This window comes from Oncorhynchus mykiss, chromosome 8 (genome assembly GCF_013265735.2).
Source record: "Oncorhynchus mykiss isolate Arlee chromosome 8, USDA_OmykA_1.1, whole genome shotgun sequence".
NCBI lineage: Eukaryota > Metazoa > Chordata > Actinopteri > Salmoniformes > Salmonidae > Oncorhynchus > Oncorhynchus mykiss.
In genome coordinates, this window is record NC_048572.1 from 63,545,925 (window position 1) to 63,565,788 (window position 19,864).

General features: G+C 40.7%; 1 protein-coding gene and 1 long non-coding RNA gene across 2 annotated transcripts; one reads left to right on the forward strand and one right to left on the reverse strand.

The window, feature by feature from the left end:
• Positions 1-1,654: 1,654 nt before the first annotated feature.
• On the reverse strand, positions 1,655-15,890 carry kiss1ra (KISS1 receptor a). The gene is made up of 5 exons (XM_021613254.2): positions 15,631-15,890; positions 14,579-14,703; positions 3,429-3,564; positions 3,074-3,312; positions 1,655-2,828 (listed from the first exon to the last, which is right to left on the reverse strand). The coding sequence occupies exons 1-5, from the start codon at positions 15,860-15,862 to the stop codon at positions 2,454-2,456; spliced, it is 1,107 nt and encodes a 368-aa protein (XP_021468929.2). The 5' UTR covers positions 15,863-15,890; the 3' UTR covers positions 1,655-2,453.
• On the forward strand, positions 13,732-15,836 carry LOC118965542. The gene is made up of 3 exons (XR_005052929.1): positions 13,732-13,822; positions 14,402-14,462; positions 15,639-15,836. It is a non-coding gene; the product is annotated as an uncharacterized LOC118965542 (long non-coding RNA).
• Positions 15,891-19,864: the final 3,974 nt, after the last annotated feature.

The following is a 19,864-nucleotide window of genomic DNA, read 5'->3' on the forward strand; positions in this document are numbered from 1 at the left end:
GTAAATCGGGTGCAATCCTTTCACAGCTTTGAGATGGGTCAATAATAAAGACTTGTTAACATAATGTGTACTTCTGATAACATAATGGCCTCAAACCCATTTTGAGGTCACCTTGGACTGCTCATACAGTTCAACCATAGTGTCTATTAGGTTTCCCATTATGTATGTGACTTCCAATAACCTTTTTTAGTGCAATTGTATTCTTTTCATTTCATTGTGATCATTCTGCCTACGTGGTCAGCTTTTTTTTAACTCAAAAAATGTAATGATATTTGGATGAAACCAGATCAAAGTAGGTTTACCAAAGTATGAAAACTTGTTGCTTCTACGTTGATAAAGTTTGATCATAAAGTTACTGGTCCCGTCCCCCATGTCAGACACTTGGATTCTGGAGGCGGGATTATTAAGGTATTTTTGTGACACCACCAATGGTAACGTGTTATTCTCTCATTTAAATAAGTACCGACTTGTAACCACAAAATTGTCAAAGACTCCAGTCACCCAAGTCATAGACTGTTCTCTCTGCTACCGCACGGCAAGATGTACCGGAGCGCCAAGTCTAGGACCAAAAAGATCCTTAACAGCTTCTACCCTCAAGCCATAAGACTGCTGAACAATTAATCAAATGGTCACCAGGACTATTAACATTGGGCCCCTTTGTTTTCACACTGCTGCTACTCGCTGTTTTTTTAATCTATACAATCACTTTACAAATGACCTCGACTAACCTGTACCCCAGCACATAGCCGCGTTATTGTTATGTCATTTTCTTGGGTTACTTTATTTGATTTCACTTTAGTTTATTTAGTAAATAGTTTCTTAACTATTTCTTGAACTGCATTGTTGGTTAAGGCCTTGTAAGTAAGCATTTCACGGTAATGTTCTGCACCTGTTGTATTCGGTGCATGTGACAAATAAAATGTGATTTTAACATCACAGAGGGGCGTGCTTTACATGGCTAGGTAGCTAGTCTACTGGTGCCAACATTTGACTGCAGCCTTACAGCAAATAAGGCAAAGATATTTATAGTTTTACGCTTTCATGTGTTTCTAGTGTTAGCTAATCTCTCATGTACAGATTTTGTGTGTAAACTGTGAGAATATTTTTGTGAGAATTTAATTATTTTTTTTTTTACCTTTATTTAACCAGGAAAGTCAGTTAAGAACAAATTCTTATTTTCAATGACAGCCTGGGAACAGTGGGTTAACTGCCTGTTCAGGGGCAGAACTCCCTGACTTTGTGCAAGTGTACCTAGAAGAATTTATGCTGTTTTGAAGGCAAAGGGTGGTCACACCAAATATGGATTTGATTTATTCACTCACTTTGCATTTTGTTAATTTATAAATATAATCTATTAACATGTCTATATTTTTTTAAAGCATTCTTACTTTACAGCATTTTCACACCTACCCAAAATGTTTGCACAGACTGTATATATAATGAAAGTTACCCAGACCTCACCCTGTACAGATTCAACTGAAAATGTCCAAGATGAACTAGCTAGCTAGCTTGATAAACAGTGCTGACAATTCAATTTGGGCTAGCTAGTTAAATTATACAGCCAACATTTTGTCTATATTGACGTTGTTACAATAACCAAACAGTTGGATAAACAAATCATTTGTGAAACCATGTGTAACGTATACAGCGTGAGTCAGGAAGCAGGAGGTGAGTTTAATAATACAATTATAAACAAGAACAAACATAAGCCACATACTGACCGTGCGAGAGAACAATACCACCTAATGACTGATGACAAGTGAGAGCTAAGTAAAGGGGGAGTAATCAAGGAGCAAATGATGAGCAGGTGTGTGGTTGCCAGGTGTGCGCAATGTGAGTTGCCACGACCGGAGGTTTGTTGACCGGCGACGTCGAGCACTGGGGGGAGGGAGCAGGAATGACACCGTGATGTGATGTATGACAGGATTGGAAGTTGCATGCAATTTCAATGATGTTTGAGTTGTTTTGTGTATCAGCAAATATGCTTGAGATAATGTCACTGCATCCATGTTGCTAGACTTTTTCAAAGAACAGTCAGTCAAGGTGAGCTCCCCGCCCACTCAGCCTACTAGCTCCATTCAGTATGTCTTTTCAGACTTCCTGGTTTGACGAGAGAAATTTGCTTTATCAGGAAAAAATATTATGGGTGTTGTTATTTTATATGGGAACCAGAATGACTGTTTCGGGACCTTTAATGTCCTTTCAAGTCTGTGATACCAGAACAGAGCAGGATCAGTCAGATTTTGTAGAATTGCAAACAAACACATCAAGTACCATTTTAAAATGCTGGTTCCACCAGGTGTTTGCCTTCAGAACAGTGTGATTTCACAGCAGGCTATGTTGAGCAGTGTGCATTCACAGCAGTCTGTCATGTGTATGTTTGTTTGTGTGCACAGTGAACTGAATCTCCAGCAGCTCTGTCCCCCGGAAGCTCACTCTGACCATGGCTCATTTCATTTCCCATCGTTGTTGCCTTCCTCTGCAGCAACTAACTTGATTTCTGCATTAGCCACGCGTGACATGACACTGCTGTCTCTAACTTTGTGTTTGAACAGGAAGGGGAAAGTCTTCTTGAAAGACTTGCGGAAACTGGCTCCCATGAAGCCGTAAACGATTGGGTTGATGGAGGAGTTAGCGTAGGACATGCAGTTAGCCCAGGTCTTGATCTTATAGGTGGCGTAGTTGACCCTGTAGTTGGGGTAGAAGGACTGGAACAGGGCGAAGAGCTGGATAGGCCCCCAGCAGATGGTGAATAGCAGGACAATCACCACCACCATCTTGGAGATCTTACTCCTCAGAGTGACAGTCCTCTCAGACAACAGGTGGACCTGTGGTAGAAATGTTAAGTTACCTCACTACCACTGTGATGGGCTTAGAAATGACCTAAACTGTATGTAGTTCAAATCATGGCCACAGGCTAAGGGTCTATATGAACATACTGTAGAATACCTGAAAATTGGAAGGGATCCAAATATGAACTCATGCTTTCATTGTGTAACCTTGACAAAGGAGTGCACCTATTAAAGTTGTAAACTGTCATAAAGGAACACCCAAAGTAATGTTCTTTCCATACCTGGTAATTATTGTCTACTGGTTCCACTGACGGCTGGCCCACCCTCTTCAGCATGAGTGTGTAGCAGAAGGAGATGGTGATGACAGGTAGTAGGTAGGCAGCTATGAACTGGTACAGGATGAAAGCCCTCTCCTGGGTCTTTGAGGGAAACCTCTCCATGCAGTAGTGTCTTGGTCCATACCAGTAGCCCTCCTCAATTCTCTGGTACATGAAAATCGGGGTGGATAGAATGAAGGAACCTTTAAAAAACAACATTTCATTAGTTGAATTTTGTAGAAAATGTTAGTGTTCACAATGCGTTGAACCAAAAATCCATGGTTTGCTATAAGTTCAGGTAGGGTAGCATCTGACTTACCGATCCATATGCAGATGCTAACTACCATGGCGACTCGTGTAGTGCGATGGCGTAAGGACTTCAGGGGGTAGACTGTGACATAGCAGCGGTCCCCACTCATAGCAGTGAGTGTAATGCAGGTGGCTTGAACAGTCACCTGAGAAAAGAAAGTAACAAAATAATCTTGGCTGTTTGCAGGTGAAACAAGTATTTTACATCTGCCTGCCCTCACACTGGGAAGTAATGAAAATGATGAGCATATAATGAGAACATTTTACTTTACGAAGAAATGCATCTCAAATCATTATTAACTCATCCTCCTCGGTTAAGTGTCATTCACATTATTTTATGAATGTTTTTACTTTTATCCTATACAATCTAGTTTCTTTCACACAGAATTAATCAAATAATTTGGACATCAGTTCCCCATAATAAAACTTAAATGGTGCATGATGCCTTCGAGGGTCGGTGACAATCTGTGTTAACAGATAAGCAGGTTCTAAACAATGTATTGTTGTTACACATCACTCAGAGTGGGAGTTGTGACCTAGTTCAGTGTAACTACAGTACTTGATCTATCTAGCGCCCTTGTTTTTCATTGAAGAGCAAAAGGGGGCCTGTTCCGGTGTTCATCTTTGATCCGAAGATAAGTGCCCTACACTTATCATAATGTAGGGACAGAATACATTAGCCTCCTGAACAAAGAGAACCACTGCATGTGGGTTGAAAAATATAAAAAAAATAAAACATTTACAATCAACATATTAACACAAAACAGCAAAGAATTCCAATTGATATTAAAATGGTTTCAAAAACGTTTGCATTAATTAATCCTCCCACGTACCTTCCACTTACACACTGCCCACAAAAAAAGTATTTCCTTTGCATATACACTGCACCATTCCCCTAACCCCATATCCCAATTCGTGCCACCCATAAGGGAGAAACCTACATGCTAAATATAGACCATATATAGTGTTCTCTACAGATTATAGAAAAGAGCAAAAGCTCTGAACTATCTGTTCAGACCCTAGTCTTACCTCCCTACCTACAGGTTATGGAACATTTCTCCAGTAGGTTTCCTCAAGGAGAACGCCTCCAATTGCATGTCAAAGATGATAAAACAAAAACACTGTAGGAAATACATCAGTAATATCTAAAATCACTACAGTAAATACTACAGAATACTAGTCTGCAAAAATACTACAGTAAATACAACAGCATAATATAATCCGCAAAAACATTACATGAATTACCATAGTATATACTAGTTATTTTACTACTGCATTTATTATATAGTTAACTGTAAAGACTAGTGTACTACAGTAAATATTACAGTATTCACTGCAAAAACACTACAGTGAATATTATATTAGACTGAACAAAAATATAAACACAACATGTAAAGTGTTGGTCCCTTGTTTCATAAGCTGAAATAAAAGATCCCAGAAATGTTCGATATTATGCACAAAAAGCTTATTTCTAAAAAATGTTGTGCACAAATGTTTACATCCCTGTCAGTGAGCATTTCTCCTTTGCCAAGATAATCCATCCACCTGACAGGAGTGCCATATCCAGAAGCTGATTAAACAGCACGACCATTACACAGGTGCACCTTGTGCTGGGGACAATAAAAGGCCACTCATAAATGTGTAGTTTTGTCACACAACACAATGTCACAGATGTCTCAAGTTTTGAGTGAGCGTACTGACTGCAGGAATATCCACCAGTTTAGGTCAAAGAATTTAACGTTAATTTCTCTACCATAAGCAACCTCCAATGTAATTTTAACAAATTTGGCAGTACGTCCAACCGGCCTCACAATCGCAGACCAGGTGTAACCACACCAGCCCAGGACCTCCACATCCGGCTTGAGACCAGCCACCCGGACAGTTGATGAAACTGTGGGTTTGCACAACCAAAGAATTTCTGTACAAATTGTCAGACACCATCTCAGGGAGCTCATCTGAGGGATTGTCCTCAATAGGGTCTTGACCTGACTGCAGTTCGGCGTCGTAACCAACTTCAGTGGGCAAGTGTTCACCTTCGATGACCACTGGCAAGCTGTTCTTCACAGATTAATCCCGATTTCAACTGTACCGAGCAGATGGCAGATGTGTGTGTGTGTGTGTGTGTGTGTGTGTGTGTGTGTGTGTGTGTGTGTGTGTGGTTTGCTAACGTCAATGTTGTGAACAGAGTGCCCCATGATGGCGGTGGGGTTATGGTATGGGCAGGCATAAACTACAGACAACAAACACAATTGCAGTTTATCAATGTCAATTTGAATGCAGAGATACCATGACAAAATCCTGAGGCTCATTGTCATGCCATTCATGAGTGTGGTGTCAGGAAAATAACCTCACACTCAACGTCAACATAACTAAGGAGATGATTGTGGACTTCAGGAAACAGCAGAGGGAACACCCCCCTATCCACATCGATGGAACAGTAGTGGAGAGGGTAGCAAGTTTTAAGTTCCTCGGCATACACATCACAGACAAACTGAATTGGTCCACTCACACAGACAGTATCGTGAAGAAGGCGCAGCAGCGCCTCTTCAACCTCAGGAGGCTGAAGAAATTCGGCTTGTCACCAAAAGCACTCACAAACTTCTACAGATGCACAATCGAGAGCATCCTGGCGGGCTGTATCACCGCCTGGTATGGCAACTGCACCGCCCTCAACCGTAAGGCTCTCCAGAGGGTAGTGAGGTCTGCACAACGCATCACCGGGGGCAAACTACCTGCCCTCCAGGACACCTACACCACCCGATGTCACAGGAAGGCCATAAAGATCATCAAGGACATCAACCACCCGAGCCACTGCCTGTTCACCCCGCTATCATCCAGAAGGCGAGGTCAGTACAGGTGCATCAAAGCTGGGACCGAGAGACTGAAAAACAGCTTCTATCTCAAGGCCATCAGACTGTTAAACAGCCACCACTAACACTGAGTGGCTGCTGCCAACACACTGACACTGACTCAACTCCAGCCACTTTAATAATGGGAATTGATGGGAAATTATGTAAATATATCACTAGCCACTTTAAACAATGCTACCTTATATAAATGTTACTTACCCTACATTATTCATCTCATATGCATACGTATATACTGTACTCTAGATCATCGACGGTATCCTTATGTAATACATGTATCACTAGCCACTTTATACTATACTATGCCACTTTGTTTACATACTCATCTCATTTGTACATACTGTACCCGATACCATCTACTGTATCTTGCCTATGCTGCTCTGTACCATCACTCATTCATATATCCTTATGTACATATTCTTTATCCCCTTACACTGTGTACAAGACAGTAGTTTTGGAATTGTTAGTTAGATTACTTGTTATTACTGCATTGTCGGAACTAGAAGCACAAGCATTTCGCTACACTCGCATTAACATCTGCTAACCATGTGTATGTGACAAATAAAATTTGATTTTGATTTGATCCTCCACCATCACCTCATGTTTCAGCATGATAATGCATGGCCCCATGTCGCAAGGATCTGTACACAATTCCTGGAAGCTGAAAATGTCCCAGTTTGCCATGGCCTCCTTACTCACCAGACATGCCACCCATTGAGCATGTTTTGGATGCTCTGGATCGACATGTACGCCAGCGTGTTACAGTTCCCCCCCAATGTCCAGCAACTTCACACAGCCATTGAAGAGTGGGACAACATTCCACAGGCCACAATCAACAGCCTGATCAACTCTATGAGATGTGTCACACTGCATGAGGCAAATGGTGGTCACACCAGATACTGACTGGTTTTCTGATCCACGCCACTATCTGATCCACGCCCCTATCATATCTGTAATTCCCATTCATGTGAAATCCATAGATTAGGGCCTAATGAATTTATTTAAATGGACTGATTTCTTTATATGAACTCTAACTCCAACATTTTAGAAATGATTGCATATTGCGTTTATATTTTTGTTCAGTGTATTTATACCGTAGTATACTATAGTAATTTTTTATGTGGGTGTACAGCAGCAGGGATATTAGCATTTGTGGGGGAGTAAATTATCGATTAGACTGCCAAAAATATACATCATGGAGAGAGCTGGTCCTTTTGATAACGAAGAAAAAGCTTAACAAAGGACTCATGAGACTGAAAAGATTTGGCATGGGTCCCCAGATCCTCAAAAAGTTCTGCAGCTGTACAAATTGAGAGCGGTTGCATCACTGCCCTGGTGTAACAGTTTTGCTTCCGTCCCTCTCCTCGCCCCTACCTGGGCTCAAACCAGAAACCCACTGCACACATCAACAACTGCCTCCCACAAAGCATCGTTAACTATCGCTCCACAAAAGCCATAGCCCTTGCAGAGCAAGGGAAACAACTACTTCAAGGTCTCAAGAGCGAGTGACCTCACTGATTGAAATGCTATTAGCGTGCACCCCGCTAACCATTTCGCACCGGTTACACTGGTGTGGCAACTGCTCGGCATCTGACCATAGTGCCCAGTACCTCACTGGGGTGAAGCTTCCTGACATCCAGGACCTATATACTAGGGCGGTGTCAGAGGAAGGCCCCAAAAAAATGGTCAAAGACTCCAGTCCCCCAAGTCATAGACTGTTCTCTCTCACTTTACAAATTACATTGACTAACCTGTACCCTTGCACATTGACCGCCTGTATATAGCCTCGTTATTGTTGTGTCCTTTTCTTGTTTATTTAGTAAATCGTTTCTTAACTCTACTTCTTGAACTGCATTGATGGTTAAGGGCTTGTAAAGTAAGCATTTTTACGGTAAGGTCTACACCTGTTGTATTCAGCGCATGTGACTAATAAGATTTGATAGAGTCTATGTAGAAGTTTTTTTGAGCATTAGTCATGATTTTCAAACCTTCACATAATAATAATAATACATTTCTTTGCGCCTTCCAAGATACCCACAGACATATTATGTTTCGCACTCCTTAAATTGAGACATTTCAGATATATTTCCAGTGGAATGTCCCTGGTTCAATATAGTTCAGTTCAACACAATGAAATGTGTTGATAACATCCTGTGGCTTGCTGACTTGTAAAGCCAAGGTCATTCAGTGAAAGCCCTGGTTTAATGAGATGTTTGGGATTGACAAAGCTCACAGGAACCCCCTGGTGGCTGATAACGGTTCATGTGATGAAGAGAGGTCTGACTGACAATAGTGTGGTGCATGCTGCTAAAACCTCTTCTACCTTGCTCATCATTGCATTTTTGCACCTTCACTTTTGTACTGTGTTTTTGACAGACTTCTGTGTCTATAAAAGATCAATACTCTGTACTGTGGTGAAAATTAAACACTCTACACTGACAGCTGAGATTGGATCCTAGGATAGGTGTCTCTGTCCATCTATGCTCGGAACTTTAGTAATTTGACAATCCAACAGATTAGTTTTAATCATGCAAACCTGCTTGAAGCTGTGGTTAACCGCAAGAAGTCTGATGGACTGTTTGTCTCAATTTTTTTTAAATGGAGAAAGGACATTCTTTATATAGACAGTGATTCATCATTCACTTGCCCAAATTAAGTCATGATTCATAACCAACCAGTCTTATGTTATACTGATCGCACTATACATTTGTGCGTGTACATATGGTTGTCCTTGTTTGATAGAGCTATTGGACATCTTTTAGCGATTCATTGCTAAATATACAATGCATTTTTCCAGTCTCTGAAGGACTACAACTTGTGTATCAGCTACATGGTAGATTAAAAAAACATGAGCTGGCGCACACCCAGAATAATAATTTGCGTGGAGGTGCTGACTAACAGCGAACAAACTATCAAAATAAAGAAAGTCGCACACTCCATGTGTAATCTCCCAGCCATTTAATGGGTATTAACCAACATTTCAGCATCACTGTGCCTTCTTCAGGTTGACCCTGGGTGACCCCAAAGAAGGCACAGTGATGCTGAAACGTTGGTTAATACCCATTAAATTGCTGGGAGATTACACATGGAGTGTGCGACTTTATTTTGATAGTTTATATCAGCTACATGGTGACATTCAACCATGCATGTTTCAACCGGAATATAGCGAAAAGGATTCGAGACAAAGAGTTGGACTTTGCTAATGTTAGAAGCTCAGCTACAGCCGATGCCAGGACCAAGAGGGCAGATGACCGATATGGTGACTAATTAATAAAGTTAGCCCACTGGCTAACTTTAGTTTATTGTGTGTTGCTGGCTAACATACTATTGTGTTACAGTGGTGGGGGAAATACAATTATTTTTATGCTTGCTAACTTAGCTAGGTAGCTAGCTAAGTTGGGTAAACGACTACCGGTAGCTATATCTACAGTGCCTCTGCAAAGTATTCAGACCCCTCGACTTTTTCCACATTTTGTTACAGCCTAATGCTAAAATGAATTCAATCGTTTTTCCCACCTCAATATCCCATGACAAAGCAAACAGTTTATTTTTTGTTGTTGTTGCTAATTTACAAAAAAACTAACAGAAATATCACATTTACATAAGTATTAAAGATCCTTTACTCAGTACTTTGTTGAAGCACCTTTGGCAGCAATTACAGCATAGGGTCTTCTTGGGTATGATGGTACAAGCATGGCACACCTGTATTTTGGGGAGTTTTCCCCCCATTCTTCTCTGCAGATCCCGTCAAGCACTGTCAGGTTGGATGGGTAGCATTGCTGGACAGCTATTTTCAGGTCTCTTACAGAGATATTGGATTGGGTTGAAGTCCAGGCTCTGGCTGGGCCACTCAAGGACATTTAGAGACTTGTCCCGAAGCCACTCCTGCACTGAACTGTGCCACACTGTTAATTAAAAAAATGGATGTTACTTTTACCATATAACATTGCTGTTGAATACCCAGTAGCATGAAATAGTGTACACTACCCTGTATTTTTGATTTTGACATTTCTGGATGCCAAGCATGTTTTATGCTATAGAGCCCTGTACAGCTTATTTAAATAAATATATTCTGTGAATCCATAAAGGCAGACAAATTTAGAAGACTGATATAAAATATCCATATTTATTTTATAGTGGTTCTACATGGTCTTATGCTGCGCCACACAAACTGCATTTACAAAGGCAGACCAATTCTGATATTCTTCCCATCAATTGGCCTTTTCAGAACTGATCTGATTAGTCAAAATAACAATTTGTGGGAAAAAAATTCAGAATTAGGCTACCTGTGTAAACGCAGCCATAGTCCTTTATCTGGCTTCGGTACACTGGCAGTGGTGTTCAGCATGGTGGGCTGGGGAAGCTGAGACTCTTATGGCGAATGGCCTTGTCCTGTCTGCAGTGAACGGTCAGCTAGATAAGACTCTGACGAAAGTGGCGGAGGGCTTCTTAAACACACCTCTTGCAGAATATTTGCTGGTACTGCAAGTCTCCTGTCAAGACATGGTTGTGATGTTAGCATTTTTTATTTTTGGAAGGGACGTAGGGTAACACGCCTTTGTTGGTAAAGGTGTCAACCAAATGGGACCGGCTAGCGTATTGTTAAGGGCCAATGAGGGAACATTGGGAGCTGCTTTTGAGAGGAAAGATCAGTCAACCAAGTGAATAGGCTGGGGGGCTAAAGAATGTGTGAAAAGTCTTAGGAGGGCAATTCTTACACAGGGAGTTTGAGGAGAAATGGCACCTCAATCGCTGATACACAACAATACATTTACTTTCTAAGCCAGGATTTCCAAACTCAGTCTTGGGAACCCGAAGGAGTGTACACTTTGGTTTTTTCCATAGCATGACACAGCTGATTAAAATAACCAAAGCTTGATGAAGATTTCATTATTTGAATCACTTGTGTATTGCTAAGGCAACAACCAAAACATGCACCCCTTGGGATCCCCAGGACCAAGTTTAGGAAACGATGGTCTAAGCACCACCCTGCAAAACCAAAAACCCCTTCCTCATCTCAAAGTACTGTCTGTAAACCTCCCCCAGCCCATTGACAGATCATTCTGGTCAATAGTAGCCCTTTGCAGGGGCTTTTTGTAGACATGTCTGTGTACTGTGTTTTGAGAACCTGCTGAGAGAAGAATGAAGTGGTTGTGTTATTACTGTTGTAGTTTTGATTTTATACCTTTCAGTGTCCCTTGCTGGTTGCTGTCCCAAAATCTTGTTGTGCTCCATAACCTTAAGGTGTGTCTGCTCCCTCATGCTTGTGTACTCAAAATAACAACACTTTGGGGGGTATGCTTCAGCAGGGCACCATAGAATAACTCCAGATTAGATGTCGACCGATTATGATTTTTCAACGCCGATAACGATTATTGGAGGACCAAAAAGGCCAATATTTATTTATTTGTAATAATGACAATTACAACCATACTGAATGAACACTTATTTTAACTTAATATAATACATCAATAAAATCAATTTAGCGTCAAGTAAATAATGAAACGTTCAATTTGGTTTAAATAATGCAAAAAACAAAGTGTTGGAGAAGTAAGTACAAGTGCAATATGTGCTATGTAAGAAAGCTAACGTTTATGTTCCTTGAGAACATATGAAAGCTGGTGGTTCCTTTTAACATGAGTCTTCAATATTCCCAGGTAAGACGTTTAAGGTTGTAGTTATTATAGGAATTATAGGACTATTTCCCTCTGTACCATTTGTATTTCATTAACCTTTGACTATTGGATGTTCTTATAGGCACTTTAGTATTGCCAGTGTAACAGTATAGCTTCCGTCCCTCTCCTCGCTCTTCCCTGGGCTCGAACGAGGAACACATCAACAACAGCCACACTCAAAGCAGCGTTACCCATGCAGAGCCAGGGAAACAACCACAGGCTCAGAGCGAGTGACGTTTGAAACGCTATTAGCGTGAGCTAACTAGCTAGCCATTTCACATCGGTTACACCAGCCTCATCTCGGGAGTTGATAGGCTTGAAGTCATAAACAGTGCAATGCTTGACGCACAACGAAGAGCTGCTGGCAAAACGCACGAAAGTGCTGTTTGAATGAATGTTTACGCGCCTGCTTCTGCCTACCACCGCTCAGTCAGATACTTAGATACCTGTATGCTCAGTCAGATTATATGCAACGCAGGACACGCTAGAAAATATCTAGTAATATCATCAACCATGTGTAGTTAACTAGTGATTATGATTGTTTTTTTTTATAAGATAAGTTTAATGCTAGCTAGCAACTTACCTTGGCTTACTGCATTCGCGTAACAGGCAGTGTGGAGACCGAGAGAGGCAGGTCGTTATTGCGTTGGACTAGTTAACTGTAAGGTTGCAAGATTGGATGGCCCAAGCTGACAAGGTAAACATCTGTTCTGCCCTTGAACAAGGCAGTTACCCCACTGTTCTCCAGTAGGCCGTCATTGTAAATAAGAATTTGTTCTTAACCGACTTGCCTAGTTAAAAAGGTAAAAATAATAAAATATTATTAATTGCATGGTCTGGAAGGTACTCTGTGGTCCTCTGGTTACCTTTAACCACCTGTAACCCCATTACACAAACAAAACAAAAACTACCCAATTCATGTTAATACCATCAAATTGAGCTCTCTTAGTCGTCAGCTTGTAAATATTTTTGCCAACTTGCCTTCACCTGCAGAGTTGGGGTTGGAAGCCGATTCTGTACCACCTACAACAAAATGCACAACAATACACAATTTAACCACCCCACTAATTGTACTGATCTCTATTAGCCTGGCTAGTTTACGTAACCGAACATGGACATTTCAATATTATCTGCTATCTAGCTTCATTAAGTTTGTCAGCAAAATGTATATCCAGCTGAGACTAGATGACAACCAACCATAGACGATTACACATATTCAATACTGCTAACGTTATCAACACACAGAGTGAGTTAGCTATGTCGACAATTATATTCTTACTAAAGGAGTGTTTTCCAGGCAAGGGGGAATAGATAGCTACCCGATTGCACTAATCTTATTTGCTAAAATGATGTAGTTTACGTTGGTCTAAGATATAACAAACATGTTTACTTTGCTGAAGGTAGTTAACAGTCTAGCAGTGACTACCATGGCATAGGCGAAATTGATTGACAGTGCGCATACTAAAAAAGATAGCTAACGTTATGATTTAGCTGATGGCTTGCGGAGTCCTATAGTATACAGCACTGTAACGTCAGCCAGCTAATTTAGCTAGTCCAGCAAGGCTAGTTAATATTAGGTTACCTCTTATCGAGAATCTTCCATTTTGTTGTGAAGGAAATAAAAAATAAAAAATCGATGGTATCGCATCACTTCTCAGCTGTCGTCGAAATGGATTCCCCAACAGTTCAGCCTGAAAACCCCTCTGATAATCTTTGGTCCCCGTAATGCGCGCCATCATTCTCGATAGCCGCAAGCCACTGACAGCATCCGGGGAAATCTCTGGTAGGTAGCACAGTGAAAGATGACTCATTTTCGCTCGTTTGTAATGAGCACAGAACACCACACAGGCGTAATGACAAACGTAAGTGAAAAACAGGTCTATGGAAGTTCTGAGATTGCTGTGTTGTTCGTCAGTACACAATGCCATATTTGTTTGGTTTTGTCGGCATGCCCCAATCTACTTTAGCGGGCGGTTTACTATGACTTCGTGGTTTACCATGAGCAGACAAATACACAGGAGGAAGTCGAAACTTCCTGATTCTACCAGTGAAATTAAAATGTGTTCGTTCTAGCTTGTGGTTTGGATAATTGTGATGTTTATGATAAAAACGTAATGTTGTTAAATATAGTAATGACTATATGCCGTGGTGAAGACAGGGTGAAATTCCCCTTTAACCAATCTGTCTCCAAATGGAGTAGGAGCATATAAATATGATCAGATAAGCCGGGCATTTTGATTTCATTCATCAACCTGATTGCTTTAATATAAAACAATAAAAAACATATATTGGTATTCAAATTGCATTTAAAAACACTATGTTGAAAAATGAGCATGAACCTCTCACCAGGTAAATGAAATTGCACTGCAAATTCAATATTGCAGTTATGTAATTTAATTGAGTACAGCCTGGCACCAGATGAAATTTGTTTTATTATTCAGACTAATAGGACAAGTACCTCAGGGGTCCAGTCGAGGGGAATGCTACCCAAATGACATTATGGTGAGAAATTCCATCATTGCATGCACAACAAATATATTTTGGCTGTTTGTTATCTACTTTTTAAAACTGATAGAAGTTTGTGACCAGAGGCAATGTGTTTTATTGAAATGATTTACCTGTTGTAGAAAGGCAACAAATTTGCACATGAAGTCCCCAAATACCCACCCAGGGAGTGGGTAGAGAGTGGCTGTGAACGGGACACAACACACCAGGAAGATGATGTCTGTGGCAGCCAAGTTAGCTGTAGAAATAAGCTCAGTTAGGAGGGAACTCATTCATTTCTTACTGATTAACACACTTTTGCAACATAAAATAACCATTTGAACATTTGAGTCATGAAGCTATTAATTTTAATAAATACCTCGTTGTGTTAGAGTCAAAGGCATGTCACCAAGTATTTTGGCATTGGCATCAAAGAGCTAATTTATTTCACAAAAATCAGAAAGCTAAATACACATGGGTCGGGCGTACTGCAGTATTTCTTTCTGAAATGATGAGCGATATCATTGTTTCACTGCCATGGAGTAGTCTTATCACTGCAGGTGGACAGGACCTGCTGGGCTTGAATGTTGCCACCCATGGAGATATTAGTCAGTCATGTCAAATACACACGCACAAACACACACACAGATATTTGCGCACATCACGTGCACTCACACAAACATGCATGCAGATGCCATTGTTATTTATAAGCACAGAGATAATAATGCTGTCCACATTCATGGTTAATTCATCATATCTCTGACAAGAACTCCATTGATGTATCACGTCTCCACTCCACACATGCATTTCCAATGTCAAACAAGATCCATTATTTAGTATAGACACAGGATCCCTATATTTAATATTTAGTCTGTATGTATACAGTACTGTATAGGTACATTCACCAGACTATGAATAAGGTTACTATCGACAATATTAATATACAGTTGTCAACATAAAAAGACAAATACAGTCATTAAGGCTGAATGATTATACAGGCATCATTAGTCCTAGTTTACAGTGAAAATAAACTATTTATCTGGGCAACATACATAACATAACATTGATTGTGACAGTAACACACAAAGAACAAGTTTCACGACAATCCACAAGAATAATGATGTTCAGGGTATTATAAATGGAAAAACCTTTGTAACTGTGAGGGAAAACGTTTGGTCTTGCTTACCTATGTAGAAGTTGGTGGCAGTCCTCATCTGCCTGTGTTTGGAGATTACATAGATTACCAGAGAGTTCCCGATGAGCCCCACCAGCATGATGAGAGCGAAGAAGAGAGGCACCAGCCAGGCGTCCGTCAGGAATGGGTGCTCCCCCTCCTCCGGATTCTCCAGAGAAGCATTCAGCTCAGACGCATTGAACCACATCAGGACTGTAGAATTCCACACGTCTGGAGGGAACATCTTGATGTGTGAAAAGAAGTCGAAGATCTTCAAATGTAGCCTTGGGGTGATAACTTGTGTATAATAAATCCCTTTTAACTACTGAAAAGGAAAATTATATCTGTCCAGATAACATTGGGGAGTCATAAAGGCTCAGGTGGTGATGTGTTCTTAGGAGTCCCTAGATCTGTCTATGGTAAGAATGTCTATGGTTAGAATGAGTCTGACTGTAGGGTAGACTTCTGTTGAGCTCACAGCTGCCTCCTAAACTGCTTCTACTCAAGGACGAAATCCCGTTGGCTTTATACTGAGCAGGGGCGCACGTGGCAACTGCCTGATTGTCGAATAAATAGGTGATGTCAGGTCTCCTAGCAACATTTTCCCTATCCAGAGTTTGGTACCTCATACACTCTGCTTTCAATGCATTCGGAAGCTGTCTTATCATATGATATCGATCATATCCATAGTAAATATAAGAAATACAAATGACGTGTTCTGTGAAAATGCATTCAGCGTGCATCAAGTTAAATTCACAGCCAAAAAAAGCATTTGAATCATGGATAAGCAGCACTTACAGTTAAATTGGAAGATACAATTCTGCAATTTAGTGCCAAGGAGTCTTTCTAAATGTTTATGCTATTTTCTTAAGATCAAAAATATGAAGCTTGTTATCAGACATTTACCTGTGAATAATGATAGTAAATATAATTTTACTGCAATTCAATTGGATCTTGTACTGTACATGTACAGGTACATCCATAGAAATTAGCATTACCACAGGTTTCGTCATGTTATGTTGATATGATATGTCATCATGAAATTAGCATTGAGGTATTATGCATTCTTTTTTCAGGACAAATACTCTCCTCCCTTACAAAAAAGCCCTACAGGAATCCTGCACGAAAGATCTTGCGGAATATACACTGAACAAAAATATAAACGCAACATGTAAAGTGTTGGACCCATGTTTCATGAGCTGATATTATCATGACTCAGGATATGACCCAGATGCAGACACGGGAGGCGGATAGTACAGTTCTCAGATGATTTATTAGAAACACGGGGCAGGCAGAGGTTCATAATCAGGTCAGAGTCAGGCAGGTACAGGACGGCAGGCAGGCTCAGGGCAGGCAGAATGGTCAGAACCAGGAAAAATTAGGAAACAGAACTAGAGCAACAGGAAAACGGGAAAGAACGCTGGTAAAACCTGACAAGACAAGAAGAACTGGCAACAGACAAACAGAGAACACAGGTATAAATACACAGGGGATAAGAAGAAGATGGGAGGGGGGTGGAGACAAGCACAAAGACAGTTGAAACAGATTAGGGTGTGACAGAAATAAAACATCCCAGAAAGTTTCCATAGGCACAAAAAGCTTATTTCTCTCAAAGTTTGTGCTCAAATTTGTTTACATCCTTGTTAGTGAGCATTTCTCCTTTGCCAAAATAATCCATCCATCTGACAGGTGTGGCATATCAAGAAGCTGATTAAACAGCATTATCATTACACAGGTGCACCTTGTGCTGGGGACAATAAAAGGCCACTCTAAAATGTGCGGTTCTGTCACACAACACAATGCCACAGATTTTGAGGGAGCATGTAATTGATATGTTGAATGCAGGAATGTTCACCAGAGCTGTAGCCAGAGAATTTAATGTTAATTTCTCTACCATAAGCCGCCTCCAACCTCGTTTAAGAGAATTTGGCAGTACATCCAACCAGCCTCACAACCGCAGGCCATGTGTATGGCGTCGGGTGGGTGAGCAGTTTTCTGATGTCAATTTTGTGAGCAGAGTGCCCCATGGTGGCGGTGGGGTTATGGTATGGACAAGCATAAGCTACGGACAACGAACACAATTGCATTTTATTGATTGGCAATTTGAATGCACAAATATACCGTGATGAGATCCTGAGGCCCATTTATTTAGGTATCTGTGACCAACAGATGCATATCTGTATTCCCAGTCATGTGAAATCCATAGATTACGGCCTAATTTATTTATTTCAATTGACTGATTTCCTCATATGAACTGTAACTCAGTAAAATCTTTGAAATTGTTGCATGTTGCTTTGATATTTTTTTTCTTCTCATGTTTATATCCTGCAGGAATAGGAAGTCCTGCAGGATATCCCACAGGATTTTCAGCACCACTTTCCTGTAGGACAATTCCTGCAGGATCTTGTAGGAATCATGCTTCTGGAAAACAATCATACCAGAATCCTGGAGATAGTCCTCAAATATATCCTGCATAATCTTTTCCTGAAGGACTACCTGCAGTAATTGTCCAAAATCCTGTGGGATATTCTGCAGGTAAAATTCCTGCAGGTAATTCCACAAGATTTTCAGGGCCATTTCCATTCCTCATCCTTCAGAGAATTCCCTGTTAGACAATCCACATTCTTTCAAAAGATTGAAGAGAAAGCATAAGATGTCATTGCATGGCAATGTTATTATTCAAATCAGCAACAATGGATGTTTTTGATTGTCCATTTCACCAGCACTGCATAAAACATGATTCAAAGGAGAAAGAAAATATGAGATTGAATAAATATGGTAAAAGCATATTTTGTAACAAAAGTGAGAGTAATAGAATATCAAAATCCTGCAGGATTTGTGCTGGAATTTACTTGGTCTTGCAGGAATTGCCATATCCTGCAAGAATATCAAAATCCTGCAGGTTTCAGTTCTGCAGGATTCCTGCAGGAATTGTCATGTTTTTACAGGATTTTTAACATTTCTGCAGGACAAGTCATACTTCTGCTGGAGTCCTGCAGGAGCATCAGGGACATTTCCTGCAGAATTTTGTCAATCCTACAGGATTCCGGCAGGACACCTTCACAATTCATTCTCAAAGGGTTGAATTCCTGCAGAACTTTTTTGTAAGGGCTGCCAGATGATATGCTACAGTATGTCTCCATTGTAAAACCACATGGCTTCTCCCTCCAGCATGTCAAGCTCCATACCAAATTAAGGCTTTGCATTTTTTTATTTTTTTATTATTTGATTTTTTTCACCTTTATTTAACCAGGTAGGCAAGTTGAGAACAAGTTCTCATTTACAATTGCGACCTCCTGGCCAAGATAAAGCAAAGCAGTTCGACACATACAACGACACAGAGTTACACATGGAGTAAAACAAACATACAGTCAATAATACAGTATAAACAAGTTTATATACGATGTGAGCAAATGAGGTGAGATAAGGGAGGTAAAGACAAAAAAAAGGCCATGGTGGCAAAGTAAATAATACAGCAAGTAAAACACTGGAATGGTAGATTTGCAGTGGAAGAATGTGCAAAGTAGAAATAAAAATAATGGGGTGCAAAGGAGCAAAATAAATAAATATAGTAGGGAAAGAGGTAGTTGTTTGGGCTAAATTATAGGTGGGCTATGTACAGGTGCAGTAATCTGTGAGCTGCTCTGACAGTTGGTGCTTAAAGCTAGTGAGGGAGATAAGTGTTTCCAGTTTCAGAGATTTTTGTAGTTCGTTCCAGTCATTGGCAGCAGAGAACTGGAAGGAGAGGCGGCCAAAGAAAGAATTGGTTTTGGGGGTGACCAGAGAGATATACCTGCTGGAGCGCGTGCTACAGGTGGGTGATGCTATGGTGACCAGAGAGCTGAGATAAGGGGGGACTTTACCTAGCAGGGTCTTGTAGATGACATGGAGCCAGTGGGTTTGGCGACGAGTATGAAGCGAGGGCCAGCCAACGAGAGCGTACAGGTCGCAATGGTGGGTAGTATATGGGGCTTTGGTGACAAAACGGATTGCACTGTGATAGACTGCATCCAATTTGTTGAGTAGGATATTGGAGGCTATTTTGTAAATGACATCGCCGAAGTCGAGGATTGGTAAGATGGTCATTTTACAAGGGTATGTTTGGCAGCATGAGTGAAGGATGCTTTGTTGCGAAATAGGAAGCCAATTCTAGATTTAACTTTGGATTGGAGATGTTTGATGTGGGTCTGGAAGGAGAGTTTACAGTCTAACCAGACACCTAGGTATTTGTAGTTGTCCACGTATT

Coding starts and splice junctions, on each gene's coding strand:
- kiss1ra (XM_021613254.2), bottom strand. CDS start 15,862: ATGTTCCCTCCAGACGTGTGGAATTCTACAGTCCTGATGTGGTTCAAT. Junction 3,565..14,578: donor TTGTTGCCTTTCTACAACAG/GTAAATCATTTC, acceptor TTCTTTTCTCAG/GTGACTGTTCAAGCCACCTG. Junction 2,829..3,073: donor CAGTAGACAATAATTACCAG/GTATGGAAAGAA, acceptor TTTCTACCACAG/GTCCACCTGTTGTCTGAGAG.